The sequence below is a fragment of the Rattus norvegicus genome, chromosome 14 (genome assembly GCF_036323735.1).
Source record: "Rattus norvegicus strain BN/NHsdMcwi chromosome 14, GRCr8, whole genome shotgun sequence".
NCBI lineage: Eukaryota > Metazoa > Chordata > Mammalia > Rodentia > Muridae > Rattus > Rattus norvegicus.
Window position 1 is genome coordinate 41,628,627 of NC_086032.1, and position 16,198 is coordinate 41,644,824.

The following is a 16,198-nucleotide window of genomic DNA, read 5'->3' on the forward strand; positions in this document are numbered from 1 at the left end:
GGATTCCATTCCATACGCATCTGAGAGCTTTATAAAAGTATAGGAAAAGACGAAGCCCAGAGTGGTTTGCACTTTTACGAGCTAATTGTGGAGACTGTTTCAAACAGCACGCAGCCAGAAATGACCTGGGAGACATCAAATAAACTACCTGGCTCCCCAATTAATGTTCTATCCTTCAAGTTAACACAAGGCTGAATGGACCAAAAAAATTACCAAACTCAGGTTTTTGTTGCTTTTTCCCTCTACGGTCTGTACTCTTTTATGTATAAAGCTAGTAAAATGCTAACAACCATCCTGACTGCAGCTTAGCCTTGGCACCAACCTTGAGAGCAGCGCATTGAGCATTCCTTCTGTGTACCATGTGGGAACACAAGCAAGGCTTCTCATACCGTGCCAGGGATGGGGATAAAAGAAGATGTGTCACGAAATCCAGTTCTGGCTGAGCCACTCCACAAGATCTATTCATTTCCCTCAGAGAAACATGCTGCCTTCGCAAAGAACAGTCAGCTAACCGCTTCTCACTTGTCTCTCCCACGAAGAGCCTGACCATCGGAGTTGCCCGATTGCATCACTCAGAGTAGGGCTGCAGGCACAAGAACCAGGACGGGGTTCCAAGACTCCTTTCCTTCCCCATTTAAAGGGGGGTGCTAGGTCTTCATGTTCCTATGTCCTTGTTGCTCCAAATCAGAATCCTCAATTAGGACAGCTGCGTCTGGCTAGGGTGACTGGCACTAGGAAAGGCTAACCCTTAGTCATAGCAGAAAAAAGGTAAGAAAGAAAAAAAGGCAAGAGATAGTACAATATGAGTCTGTACAGTTCTGGTTGCTGGTAGGGAAAGTCTTAGAGGGAACTGATGTGCAAGAAACATATGTGTGCATGAGACAGACTCATGTGTGTGTGTGTGTGTGTGTGTGTGTGTAAATGCATGTATGTACATACACCTGCATGTAAATGTGCATATATGTGCAAAAAAAAAGGAAAGGAAAGGAAAGATTGAATTTTAGAAAGCTCTGTTGCATACTATGAGTAAAAATATTATGCTTTTTAAGAAAAGTCTTTAGCAAAACTTCTTGATATTTAAAAAAATCATTTTATGTGTACAAGTGTTTGCCTGCATATATGTATGTGTACAGTGTGTGTGTGTGTGTGTGTGTGTGTGTGTGTGTGTGCGTGTGTGTGTCTAGTATGCATGGAGGCCAGATTCCCTTGAACTGGAGTTATAGGCAGTTGTAAGCCACCACGTGGATGCTGGGAGCTAAACAAGACTCTCTATAAAAATCAGCAACTTCTCTTAACTGCTAGCCAGCTCCCTAGCCCCAGCAAAGACTTTTAATGCTTTCTTATTATTATACGCTGTCAGCAAATACTTTACTGATTGTGATTCCTGAGATGTGGCCACATGGAGCTTGATTTAATAGAGCTGACAGGAACATTTCATTTAGGGTCCGTAATTCCCTGCCTTGAATTCATTCAGTGAGTATGTCTGAAACGAGAAAGGTGATGGTCTTCTAGAACCACTGAGGTCTCCTTGGAGATCAAGGCTTCCAAACAAATGTTTAGAGTATTTCGTTCAGGGTTAACCCAGCTTTAATTTTAACCCTGCCTCTTACTAACGGAGAGCGGGAATGCAGAAGACTGAGTGAACTGTGGTTTCCTGAGATCCAGCCAGGGTCGTACAATGATGACATCACAGGGTGAATGTGCAGATTAGAAAGCCAGTGCTGCCCTTGGCATGGACCAGACATTTAATACATGAGTGTGAGCACTCTGATAGCTTTACTCCTGGTTTTCTCACTGCCTACTTTCCCTCCTTTGTAGCCTAAAATAATGACTTTAATTGAAATAGAGTCAGAAGCAAAGACCTTGCTTGAACTAGCCTAGATAAATAGCTAGAAGAGAGTGAATCTTCTATAAACTGTGGGAGAAGTTATAGGATATCCACCTCAGACACAAGGCGTTCATAAGAATGGGCTGGTGTACTTGGGAGCTCACCTCTAGGTAGGTTCTGTGGGAATCTCCTCATTGACTGGTGGATACCACAACACTTGGGGTTGAGATGTACTATCTTGCCCTCTTCCTAAAAGGATGAAGTTTGAATCACCATTTTCAATAGCTCCACAAACCTACCTTTTGTCTAAAACAATGTGTTTAATCCTTTTACAGCCCAGAAATCTCTTCAGCCCTTTCATCAGCCCTGCTCTGACCTCCCTCAAACAAGAAGACTTCAACCATTCCACAGATGCCTGCTGAAAGCTTCCAGAAGTCTGCAGAGTTTCTGGAAACTTACATTTCACCTGCTCCAGGAATATTAGCTCTAACCATATTTGAAATAGTATCTTTGGCTAGAGAAAAACAGATCCTTTATGGGAAAAAAACATCATTTCTGAGAAGGTTTAAGGTGACTAGATGGTAGGCTTTGCCTTTTCTTTTGCTCAAAGTATTAAAATAATTTGTTATTCGCCTGCTGTATCTTCAACTGGGAATACTTGGGTAGACAGCAGAAGACGGGCTAAGATTCAGCAGCTATCTCAGCGTGTACTGTTTGCCTAAGTTGGGGCAAATAACCAACTAAGTCCCCCAGTATACACCATGTCCTTAACTGTAAAACATGTAACTACAATGTCTTTCCATCTGTGAGCTCCCACTCCACCCCCAGATCAATTTGAAGCTTTCGGTCTCAGATGCCAAGCCAAATGAATACTTAGATAGCTGAAAGAAGGCTCTGGAGCTGGGACGGCTTCCCCCCAAGTATCATCTATTTCTAGTTACTTTTCTCATATGCATAAGTGAATGGCTGTCAAAATACAAACCTCAGTGACCAAAGATTAAGTTGTGCATTCGGGTGAGCAAGGCCTTTGGGTGAAACGGCCTTCAACATCCTTTCTAATGACCACGAACTTGAACTTCAGGATGTGACTCCATTGCACAATACTGACAGGCTGGCAGTCTGAGGGGACACTTATAAAAGTCTTGGTAGGCCAAGCCCTGAATCTGAGGTCTTTCTCTCTGGCAGCAGCAAACAGTTTCACTAACACCTAAAGAAGAATGCAAGCATCTGCAGGCAGTCACCACGCGGCTTCAGATGTCAAGGATCATTACAGAAGGAACCCAGACCTGGATCCATGGTCTGTGAGAGTTCTTGCCAGGAAATGGTTTTCAACTACTTTGTTTTAACACCTTCGCCCCTGAATTCCCTAAAACCACAACTCAGGAGGTAAAATACACCTATTCATGCCTCTGTGAAATCTGCATGTGTTTGTAATTCTGGATTGGTATGTGAAAACACACTTCGCTATTTATCTTCAGGTTGAACAGCTGGGCCATCTTACTGGACTGATTTCTTAACACCAAGCCATTGGGACACACGTATACACAAATATACACAAATATGCAAGCACCCATACATAATATATACAAGCACACAAAGACACACACACACAGAGAGAGAGAGAGGGGGGGGGGGGCAGAGAGACTGAGGCAGAGGCAGAAAGGAACAGAGACTGTATGTCTCTCTCTCTCTCTCTCTCTCTCTCTCTCTCTCCCTCCCTCCCTCCCTCCCTCCATCCCTCCTCCCTTCCCCCCTCTCTCCAGAAAGCCCTCCAGCCATACTTCTCAGGAAATTCAAGACTTCTTGATCAACAGTTGGCTAGTGGTCTTCCAACTCCCTGGCAACACACATACCAATGTGTCTTGAGGCACATTTGAAGCATTCTCTGCATTTTCTTTAGTGTCATGACTGTGATGGGGCAAGACAGTGCCGAGGTTCCTCCATCTTGTATTCTTCCTGAGGCCATTTCAGGTTTAACTAGAATTTGATTTCCATGAGGAGAATCCCATGGAAAATTACCCAACTCTTTTCTAGGACACTGAGGCCAAGATGTCCAGCTAACTTAGTGTCTCTTAAACTGCTTGCTTGCTCCCTCTCTAGCCATCTGCTTGTCTCAATTTCTGTTAAACTGCTTGCTTGCACAAAATTCCTCCTGCAGCTGCTAAGCAAAATACCAGGATGTGGTTTTTGCTTTTAAAAGCCCCTTACTTTAAACACTAGATACTACACTTGGGTCCCAAATACCTGAATGTAGTCACAGTTGGCTAGAATAAAGACTTTCAATTGGCTATAAACTGTGTCTGGATGGTCATCTCTGGGGGATCCCCAAAATAAAGAATATGAGGAGGAAGAAAATATTATTTGAAAAATATACTTAACCCAAGGTCAACAACCTAGATGATATTGCTTATTTGGAATCTCCTACAAAACAGAATTTTCTTTGAGTCTCCATCTTTGTGTCAGTAAGAAAATTTGCAAACCTACCCAAACAGAATTCTACCGTAACACCATAACATCTGTGTATTTAGTGTATTTTGTACCTGCATTTGGACATGCACATTATCTCTTCTGAGTGGTGATTTCTAATGCAAAACTACGACAAGTGATGCCAATATCAGTATGTTTGATCACAGTTAAATAACATGTAAAGCTGTGCTGTCTTATCATGAATACTAAACCACTTACAGGCCTCCCATTTCAAGCTGTTACCCCTGGTGTATATTTATATATGGTTGACGTTTATTTTTCTCATGCTTTAACCCATTTTCTCCTCTGTCAGGGGATATTATACATATTCTGTAAAGAACGATATCAACAGACTACCCACACTCCAGGTTCACACAGGTAGTTCTCTTTTTGTTGTGATTGTGGACTCAATTTCAAAATTCCTTCCTAGTAGATGGAGCTCTAAATGGTAGGTGTGCTTGGCCTTACGTGCTTGAAGTGCACAAGACCTTGGGTTGAGTTCAGTGCATCCTCTGTGAGAATGGCTTTATGTATTTAATAATACTAACTCACAGATATCCACCTGCCTCTGCCTCCTGAGTCCTGGGATTAAAGGTTTGTGCCACCACCACCTGACTTCACACAAGTAGTTCTATGTCAAATCTTGATAAATTAACAGGATTTTGTCAAAAAGAGTAGAAGGACAGCATCATATACTCAAGAAGTACTGTGAGAAATGGCATCCTGTCTGGGAGTGAACAGAGCTTGAGGAAGATGGAATTGACAGTAATTACCTAGGCAAGAGACAGGGACAGCTTGCTCTGGGCAGTGGCAATTCAGACAAGCAGATATGTAGACTGGACAAAATAACCAAAGTGCTTCCCAGCATAGCTGTGCTGCCTGAAACTCCCACATAGTTCCAAGAGGGATGGACTGGTCACTAAACTATGATTTGGATATGTTATAATTGAGGGACCAGAGGGCTTTCAGACAGGGGTCCCTTAGATGAATAGAAGAGACTTGGGTGGAGCTGTCCAACAGTCAGATGAACATCCCAACCAGGTATAACAGTCCTAGACTGATGTCCAGGTTCAGTGAAGAAGAGAGCACTGGTGAGGAATGCTTGTTTGGTCAAAGCTATGGGAAGCTGAGGTCAGAAAGTCAGTCTAGCATGTGAGCATAGAAAGAAGGTAGCCTAAGTACTGGGATGAGGCGAGCACTTAAATGTATATTAACATACTGGGTAAAGAGGAAGCTGTAGTTCTTTCTCCTGTCAGGACTTCAGTTTTTCTTGAGCATTTGGAAATGCTAATTTAAGGTAATTGGAGAGAAATATTTGGTCACACTTATAGACTAGGAAATCATTAACCAACAGGGCAGTGAGTACGCTGGGTTCGGTCCCCAGCTCCGAAAAAAAGAAAAGAAAAAAAAAGGAAAGAATTTTCTAGATGCTAAACTACTACAAGGTAGTTTACTTAGTACTTAACATTAAAATATTAAATATGGTCAGGGGACAATAATTTAGTAAAAGAAGATATAAGTGAGAAAGAATAAAAAAACAAGGAGGGAAATGTCAGCTAAAAAGATCTAGAACGTGGGGAAAAACAGGAGAAAGAAAACAAATACATAGGCAGGAGCACAGCTAACGTCTCTTTGCTTCCATCAAATTGACTGACATACCAAGGACAGCAGTTGATCTACTGTAAATGACAGCACAATAGGCCTTGGAAGATGGGCCAAAGGATCAGAGTGTTCGCTCTGCAAGCACGAACACCTGAGTTCAAATCTGTAGCATTCACATAAACAGCCAAGCATCGTCTGCACATTGCCTATAAACACCAGCAGGCTCCAGGTTCCGTGAGACAGGCTTCAAAGCAATAGCATGAAGAGGAATAAAAATGACACCCAAAGTCCTATTGCAGCCTCCTTATGTGGGCATGCATGCACGGATATTCATAAGCATGCACCATATAGCACACACTACACATACCATTACCCCCAAGAAAGAGGAAATATCAAAACAAATGCATGTACTCAAGCCTGTAATTTTACTAAAATGATTCATAGTCACATTTGCAATTGAGGTATCTAATTCCCTGACCCTTTAGCTACTGTGTACAGAAATGTATGCAGCTCATGAGCTTGCCTGGGGCCACCGTCACTTTGTGCTTCAACTTGTTCCTGGGACACAAAACCACAAAGCTTCAAGGTCAGCAAGGTGAGAGGCTGCCCCAGGCTCAAGGCCAAACAGACGTAGAACAGATCAGTCATAAAAATCATAGCTTCAACATCTGGAAGAGATGGCTTTAATAAAAAATTCTAAAATAATGGATGCATGTACGCACTAACATATGTGACATGTTAATCTACCCGCATATTATTTGCTTCATAGAATTGTTTAAAACCACTCTTCCTACGTGTATCTATCTACCCATTCCTTATTTATGAGCTCAATTGGCTGCATGAATTTTGACAAACAATATTAGATGGAATTTTAATGTCTAATCTCCAACTCTCTATCAATTGACATAGGAAAGAAAGGGCATCCACAGAAATAGCAATTCCTAATGAAAGAATTGAGTTGATCCAACTTGCTGATATCATGCCTTCCCACCAGGACCCCCAGAGGCTTCAAACACAATAGCTTCTTGTCACATCTGATTTTAACCAGTCGCCATGATATAACTAAGAAACTTTAAAACAATCAGCAAGACCTTTGCAGGAGCCGGCCTAAATTCTTGACATTTTTCTCATTGTTTTCGTGCAAAAACACAGGCAGAAAAGGCATAATCAAGGAAACAGTCAGCAAATCATTACCAGGCCACACGTGTGTGTGTGTGTGTGTGTGTGTGTGTGTGTGTGTGTGTGTGTGTGTGTGTGTGTGTAGCTTCTTCAAGAATAGAAATTTGGTCATTTTTATTTCTGTCTCTGTCTCTCTGTCTCTCTGTCTCTGTCTCTCTAAAAAGGTAGCATTAAGTGGCTTATATTAATTGCCAAGAATTATAAAATATATCAATACATGAAAAAATATTCTGCCTGATCTGATGTGAACACTTGAGTTCTACAGATCCCACAAGTGGATTTGGGAGGGCTGGGGCCATACTTGCAGTGCCCCAGATGACACTGAATAACTTTGGTGTGCCATAACTCCTAAGAAGAGCTGGTTTATAACTAGACAGTGTTGGAATATCTAAACCAACACAGAGTCCTAACACTGAAAGAAACAACGTGTTATGAAGGTGATGTTTCTTGGAAGCTGTCCCCTACCCCCTCCACTGAAGGGGAAGGCATCGAAGCACTGTGGAGAGGAAAGGTAATTAAAATCACATTCCTTCCCGGGGTCAACTGAATTATCAGCCTCTTACCCCAAAGCAAATTTACCTTTTTAAGACTGGAGGACTTTATCGCTCTTAGGAACAATACAAACAATGATTAAGGTGCCATTTGGAGATGGCTGGAATCTTTCATGTTCAAGGAACCTCTTAGCTTAGTGGAGTCAGTGCATTCTCCTTCCAGTAGAATATATATTGCCAGAGAGAACTGTGATGAATGGCCCTGCCATGACCCTTAGGTTAGAGCAAAGGAACATTGGAAAATAAATCTCAATTATGGATACTCACCAATCCTGCAATGGGGGTAGGCAATCTATTGATCTTTTTAACAAGTCCTGGCTTTATAGCATTCAGCAACCTGTCATAAAAAAGGCAGAATGTCAAGTGAGACATAAAGGATGATGGATCACACAGCACCAGCATCCAGGGCTGGGGCCGAACCACTGAAGAGCAAAAGGAGTGCGTCTAGAGCCTGCTGTTCTTGCTGCTATAAATCCAAAACATCTATGAGCCCCCCCCCCCTCTCTCTCTCTCTCTCTCTCTCTCTCTCTCTCTCTGTCTGTGTGTGTGTGTGTGTGTGTGTGTGTGTGTGTACCAAGCTTTGCCAACATCAACTTTGTTGACTGCTGCAGCTGGGATCTTAAGAGTTTGGAGAGGAGAAAGGGGAAGAAACTGAGAGGTGCTTCATGGGAATGGACAAAGATATAAGGTAGACTGGAGTCTAGGAGGGAACGGTCTAGAATCAGAGACATGTATTGCAACCCAGGGCAGGTAAGGTGTGTTTCCCGTTCTCCTGGCTAAGGCAAAGAGCTCTACCGGGATGGACTGGGTTCCGAGACCAACACCGATCTTTGTAAATGACTTGCCAAGACAAATTCTGTCTCCAGACCCTATTTGCACTTTGAGGAGAGTGGCTTGTTAAATGTGGTTGAGCTTCATTTAAAAATGGAAGAGTGTATTTTGTAAGAGGTTAACCAATCACATCCTGAAGATCTGAAACAAGGTTGGCCACGATTCCCTAGGTACAAAAAAAAAAAAAAAAAAAAAGACTTGAGCAAAAGATTTTTCAGGGCAAACTTAAACACATGTAAAAACAGAAACATAAGCAAGGGAGTGCAGTTGTAGCTGAGCTGCGGTCTGCGGGAAATATAAGCTGAGAGCGGAGAGCAGTAAGAATGGCAAGCAAGCTGTCAAGGGAAATCTGGCTAGCCCCGGGGAAGCATGGTATTTGCAAAGGAGGATGTTTATAAAGGAACAGAGGTAAATGGTCATTGGGGTACTTTTTCAAGAATGAGACAGCTAGATGGTTTACTGTAGTGAACCTTTACTTACATAAAGAGAAACTAGATGCTATTTATAGTCTCAGGATCAACAGGCAACAAACCCATGGGCCAACGGTGTACATGACCTGTTTTGTAAATAAAATTTTCCTGGCACACAGCTGCAACCAAGCCCATCGGTTTATGAATCTCTGCAGCCCCTCCTGCCCTACAGCCACAGTGGCAGCAGTCAGAGGAAGAACGTGTGCGGATTTTCCCTTTGTGGCCTGTTATAGAAAAGCTTTGCTGACTTCTGTTCTACTTCCAAGATCCAAGATCACAGTAAATGATGAAGGCCCCACACCTGAGCTTCTCCAGCTCACAGGCTGAGACTCTTCGAAGTAGTCTGACATCATGCTACACACATGGAGACAGCCTCTAGCAGCACAACAGGGCGCTCTGGTGTTGAAGCAAAAGGAAGGCCAACGGGCAGGTCTCAGTCTATTTCACTACAAATCCCACTCACTGATTCTTCATGTAATAGTTGGAGTGGGCAGGTGACAGACATTTAGTTCACTGAGGGAATAATAGCAAGAGAAAAGAATCTGTACATGTTCCGTGGAGATGTGGCTTTTCCCTAAATATTTTTGACTATAGCTGGCTGAATCCATAAATGAAGACCCTATGAATAGAGAGAACTGACTGTCTTGGGGCTGGACAATCTACCTTGGAGAGAATGTCTTACCAATGCATATGGAAGCTACGTCCTTCTTAATAAACACAGAGGAGACTGGAGAGCTGATGAGGGGTAGGGGAGCATTTGGTCTGAGGATTACCTGGATACCACACCAAGTTGGGTCCAACACTAGCGTGGTGTTACCAACAAAAGTGCTCGCCCTCTGTTTTATCGGCTGTAATACAGACTCATGGTGATGCCAGTGGAGGTTGTGACACCGAGATATAATGACATCAGTTGTGGCTGTAGTGTTGGTGTGGCTTTACAGAGATGAAAATGTGAGAGCCTAGCACAGAGCCCAGACCATGCATTCCCTGCAAATACTTCTCCGTGCTTTGTGTAAGTTTTTATCCATTTCAAGTGGACTGCAAGCATTTTTATTTGCTTAATAACTTTAGTTGTTAAAAAAAATCAAATGCAATAGTATTGCCACGTTGCTGAAAGTAGGAAAAATAAAACACCTCTCCTCCATAATAGATTGGCAACAAATTCTTTTCAAAAGGCATCTTCTGGGACTGCTGAGATAGTTTAGTGGTTAAGAGCACCAGCTGCTCTTCCAGAGGTCCTGAGTTCAATTCCCAGCAACCACACTGTGGCTTACAACCATCTGTAATGGGGTCTGATGCCCTCTTCTAGCACACAGGCCCACATACAGGTAGAGCACTCACACATAACATACATTATTTTAAAGGTGCCTTTTGTCTTCTGTATCTAAGAGACTCATTGATACTTGTAGTGATGTTGACTCTATTCATGCACCTTTTATAAACTCATCGTCATGTTTAGTCTTCATAGACTCTTCTGACAATAGAAACTTTCCTATTCCATGAAGATGTCAAAAACGTAAAGAGACAATGACAGAAAGCGACAGCCGGTCTAAAAATATTTCACTAAAAAAATACAAAGAATGGCATATTACTCTCTCCCACATTTAGGATATTGTTCAAGATTGTGCAGCTGTGATTTTCCATGTAAACAGTCTCCTGGATCTGTGCAGAGTTTACAGTATACAGCAGCAAAAGATAACATTGAAATCACAATGTTAAAATTTGCAGCACCTGGATTGTATCCTGCATTTTGCCTTTCCTTAACAGAGGAAAAAATTCTGTGTGTTATCAAACAAACGGAACACACAACAGCTATGAGGGAGAATATTCACCTATAATTTCACTTTAAACCATGATTGCCCTCCTATGTAAAACTAACAGCATGTAAAACATGCTGTTAAAAGAGGACCGTGGTGATATTTTATTTATGTCCTTTCTGAGGTGCATTATTTCCCAAAAGCCCTGCCCCAAGCCAGAGGTCACATGTATATTCTATTACATATGTAGGGTGAAATACTAAGCCCCAGTCCAATGTAAAGATGTCCCAAGAGACATGGTTGACAGCATGGCCAGGACAGCCTTCACTCTTTGGGATGGTTGCTTGTGCCTCAGTTTGATGTTTTGGAAAGAACAACAAAGCACAACAAAGAACAGTGTCAAAATGTGTGATAAGGACTGGTCTGGTGACACATGCCTTTAATCCCAGTATTGGGATTTTGTGTGTGTGTGCTATATGTGTATATCCGTATACCCATATATATCCATATATATGTGTATATATCCATATATATACACATATACCCTTATACATACACATATACCCATATATATATACACACATATACCCATACACATATACACAAACATTTATATGGATACACACACACACACACACACACACACACACACACACATTCATGAGTAACATCTGTAAGACTGAACAGAACTAGAACCAACACTCTGTGCAAGGGTAGTAAGTGCTCTGACTACAGATAGCCTATGACATCATGCACAGGAACTCCAGACATGGCAGAATGTCTTCTCCCTGGGGAGCATTGTACCAGTGTCCCACTGTCGGTTATACTTTCCAAAGCTTTTAGCTAGACAGCTTTGCAGGTAGTTTGCTTTCTGGGTCTGGTACTTATCAAAAAATCTTTCTAGGGGCTGGGGATTTAGCTCAGTGGTAGAGCGCTTACCTAGGAAGCGCAAGGCCCTGGGTTCGGTCCCCAGCTCCGAAAAAAAGAACCAAAAAAAAAATCTTTCTAGTCTGGGCATGGGGGTGCCACCTGTAATCTCAGTACCTTCAAGGCTGAGGCAGGATAACTATAGTTCAGGCTAGTTTGGTCTATAAACTGGAACCTTGTCTTAATTTTCTTCTTTCTTGAAAATTGGTATAAGTTTACACAATAAAAATATGAAAGTGTTATATCATTCCATGCCATCTAAGCTGGATATATCCATATTATAAAGCACACACACACACACACACACACACACACACACACACACACACACTAATGAAAATAAAAGGAGCAATTAGAAGGAACTACTTTCTTATAGTTACTTATCTAATAATCTTCTGTCGAACGCTTACTGTGCATGCTAGTCCAGACACACAACAAGCAAGGTGTGAAAAGGCTCTGTCTCTTGGAGGTAATAATCATGGTACACATGAGAGAGTGGAGACAGTGGGGGCAGGAAAAATAGGAAACAAACAAAAGGAATCTTCACATAATCAGGATCACTAGAACAGCAGCCCAGTGATCAGTCATATGACCAGTCACATGCCTGATACTTCATTGATGGTCAAAATACTACTCTCTTAAAAGGTAACATTTAAGAAAAAAACACCTGACCGATTCAAAGGTATTAGCCACTGAGAAAGCTGCAGACAACAGTTCCAAGCAGACTTGAGTAGCTAACATAGAGTTCTTAATGGATGATCAGGCTGGTACATTCAGGAGGATCTCAGAAACTCAGCACAATGAGGAGGGGATTGACCCACCACTCAAGGACCAAAGTGTAGACCCAGATCCAGGTGACTCATCAAGCTTTTTTTTTTTAAATTCAAAAGGAAGCACATTAAATTTGAGACTGATGTTTCCCACTTTATATTTTTCAAAACATCTGTGAATAACTGCAAAAATAACTCTACAACCATACATATAAAGTGATGTGTATTGCAGAAATCAGGAAAGAAATTTTAATCACACAGATGAGTTATATAGCACCCCATGAAGAGCATGGGGTGACAGTGACCTTGGCAGTCAGCAGGCTGGGTCTTGACTGGCAAATACCAGATTCATCAATGACAAGTTACTGGGAAGTCACTTGACAAAGGTTGTAGTTTCCCCCTTAATAAACTGGGGGTGAAAAAGCCCTCCTCTCCACCGAGGACGACCCTTAGCTCCCAGCTAATGCTTGTCACGAGGCTGTGATGACTGCAGCTGGCCTGCCTCTTTATTCAGTAACTGAGCACGTCCCTCTGTGCAGTAAGTGAGTCCGAGTTGTTTAGTTTCAATTCCCCATTAACCAGCTGTCTTACTTATTTTCTCTCATCAGCTGCCTTTGGATAAAAACCTCAGAGAAACAAATCATATCAACAGATATATACCGCCTGCCTTATAGCGTTTGTCTGGAGCAAAATTATGAGTAAGAAAAACTACCATCTTGGATAATCCTCAATTTTGAAAAAATAAATTAACAGTACTGAAGATAAGTAAAAATAAATGTGCTTCTTAACTTAAGCCACTGCACCTAAACTCATATTCTAAGCCCAATCCACTGTGCTGGCCAGTTTTATATCAATGTGACATAAGCTAACGGGATGGGAGCGGAGGGAGCCTCATTTGAGAAAAATGCCACCATACGATCGGGCTGTAAGCAAGCTTGCATTTTCTTAATTAGTGACTGAATGGGAACCCAGCCCACTGCAGGTGATGCCACCCCTGAACGGTGGTCCTGTGATGCTGTAAGAAGCAGGTTGAGCGAGGCATGAGGGGCAGTAAGCAGTACTTCCCAGAACCTCCGCGCCAGCTCCTGCCTCCAGGTTCCTGCCCTGTTTGAGCTCATGTTCTGGTTGCATTTGTTGAAAAACTGTGATACATAGGAGAAATCGAAATAAGCCTTTCCTCCCCAAATTGCTTTTGGTCATGGTGTTTCATCACAGCAATAAGAACCCTAAATAAGACACACATTGTGACCCATATGTCAAAAAGGCCATTCCACTGTTTATGTACTCAACGAGTATCTGTTGAGCATCCATGATGTTGGTTCTGAAGCCAGGTGTGGGGCACAAAGGAACTTAGGGAAGAACCAGGTCTCTACCTCATAGTGTATGCTCACTGGTGGGTTTAAGAGCCACAGGCAGTCAAGGACTGTGCTCATATACACTTCAATATCACACTGCCTGTGCACAGCCACCACGTGTTAAAAACGTGTGTGGCATCTAGTCCAGAAAACACAATTCATAAAGAGTAACAAAGTGCTGGACTCCTTTAAAAAAATACTGAACCAAGAATGATACCAACGTTCGGACTCAACCACAGACTGCCTTTAATAACATTCTGCCTCCCTGTATGCAGAATGTGGCAACCTCCCAGCCATTGCTTAAGCATTGCTCTGTATTTATAAAGACAAAATGAAGGTGCTTTTTTCATACCTACCACAAAATAAAACAAACAAAAAGCCTGTCTCCAGTCCGTGGCCTTGGAGAAAGAACTTCTGTTTCTTTGTACTTGAGCTCTGGAAGGGGCACAGAACTGTGCAGTGCTATGAAGACTCTATCCAGACATGGTGAACTAGGCCACCAGACAAATTTCTATTGGATGATAATAGGAACGTGAGAAGTAAGATGTAAAAGACTGAGAATTTCAGGAGTATTGAACTTTACAAATGATTCATTCCAGAGGTCTAGTTATTATAATTATCCTAGAGCTTGGGAGAGAGCAACTACAGACAATGCCAGGATGGGACATCCATGCTTCACCTCGTGGGAAGTCATTTTGTCCTTTACAACAATAGATGACATCATCGTCTCATTAGCTTGGTTTGTACAGCTGTGATAGGGAACTCTGATGACAGAACAGCCCATTTTTGTGTCCCCATTCATTATGCTCAAGAGTGTTTTTTCTACATGGTTTCCTTGACAGTTTTCTGGGTTTGACTGTGAACCCTGAGAGAAGGCATTTCCATTTAAATCCACGATGGCATCTGGTTTCCAACCTGAGCACGTAATCAATGCAACCTTGACCATAAACCCGTTACAGATGTCATATACAGTTTTCTTTTCGGGGGGTTGGGGGAGTAGAAAAACGTTTTCTTCTCAGAGTTGTCTTGGCAGAACCAGGAACATTTACAAGCTCTTGGGGTTTGAAAAAAATGTCTAAAAAAGAGGGAAAAAGCAAAACCTAGACCAAGGAGATGAGCAGTATACTGTTAGGATACAAGTTACCATCATTAACACCAACAAAGTGTTTTTAGGGTGCTGTCTTTTGTCCAGAATGGGTGACAGGTAGGCCACACTTGAACTGCCTGCCTTGAGCAAACCCAAGAGCATCACAGGAGCTTTGGAAAGGTTTCTGCTGGCTTGGAGTCCAAGATGTTGGATCTGGACTCCTGAAGTTGAGCTCTTATTCTGACAGAACTCCTATGTTAGTCTGTCCACTGATTCTCCAAACTTTTCTTCCAGGCAGACTAAGCCGCATGCTCTGACCTCCTTGCTTATTCACTAAGGGAATGGAATGGACTTTCGGACAATGGAGTTTGGGCAGAAGTAATATGGCCCACCCAATGCTAGGCCCAAAACCCTTACAGTCAATTCTTCGCTCCCTCTCCTCTCCATCCACTAGTTCACGTCTGCCCTTCTCTAACACCAAACTCAAGTTGCACAAATGGAATCTCATTTCCGTAACCTTAAGCCACCGTGGTGTAGTGTTTATTACTTATAACAGTCAACCCCACACTAATTCTCACTAGGAGGGACTCATCTGATGAAAATGAGACCTAAATAGCAAATTACACCCAAGAAAATCTTGTCGTCAAACATAAAACCACGGCATATGTCCCCTTGGCTCCTGTATCCTGTCATCTAGAGTCACAGAGAGTAGTACAGAGCATATTTCTGCAGCTCCAGTCTGATTCATTTTCAAGCTCTTGTCATGGCCATTCTTGCTGTCTGGAAGTTATGGAATCTGGGGATGAGAAGGGCCCATATAAAATGATTTGGATAAGGAAAGACCCTCATCAAGGTCAAGGCACATGTCTGAGGTCAGAGCTCACACTGACAGAGTTGGGGTCACGAACTCTGCTTCTTTTTAAAAAAAATGTTTATTTTATGTAGCTGTCTCTGGACATACCGTAAGAGAGCATCAGATCCCGTTACAGATGGTTGTGAGCCACCATGTGGTTGCTGGGAATTGAACTCAGGACCTCTGGAAGAACAATCAGTGTTCTTAACCACTGAGCCACCTCTCCAGCCTCAAACTCTACTTCTTAAATCCAGACAGGATTCTTTCCTATCATCCTTTATTTAAAAAATATTTTATTAATTCCTTGAGCATTTCGTACAATGGGTTGTGATCACATTAACACAACAGCGTTCCACGTCCTAACTCTTCTCAGATCTACCCCTGCCTTCTTGCCCCCTCCCAACTTTGTTTACCTTAACATTTTTTATTTTAAAAATAACCCACCTGGTCCAATTTGTGCTTCCAAATACTCATAGGTGTGGGGCCGTCCATCGGACATGCTAACCTACGAGGGGCCAGGCC

General features: G+C 42.4%; 1 protein-coding gene across 24 annotated transcripts in view; it reads right to left on the minus strand.

Moving 5' to 3' along the window:
• The window catches only part of Limch1 (LIM and calponin homology domains 1), a 313,045-nt gene that overhangs the window by 162,194 nt on the left and 134,653 nt on the right, over window positions 1-16,198 (minus strand). For all 24 annotated transcript variants that reach the window (XM_063273093.1, XM_063273091.1, XM_063273092.1 and 21 more), the window contains exon 3: window positions 7,894-7,963. In XM_063273093.1, coding sequence (XP_063129163.1) covers window positions 7,894-7,963 — 70 coding nt within the window. The remainder of the gene's footprint in view (window positions 1-7,893; window positions 7,964-16,198) is intronic.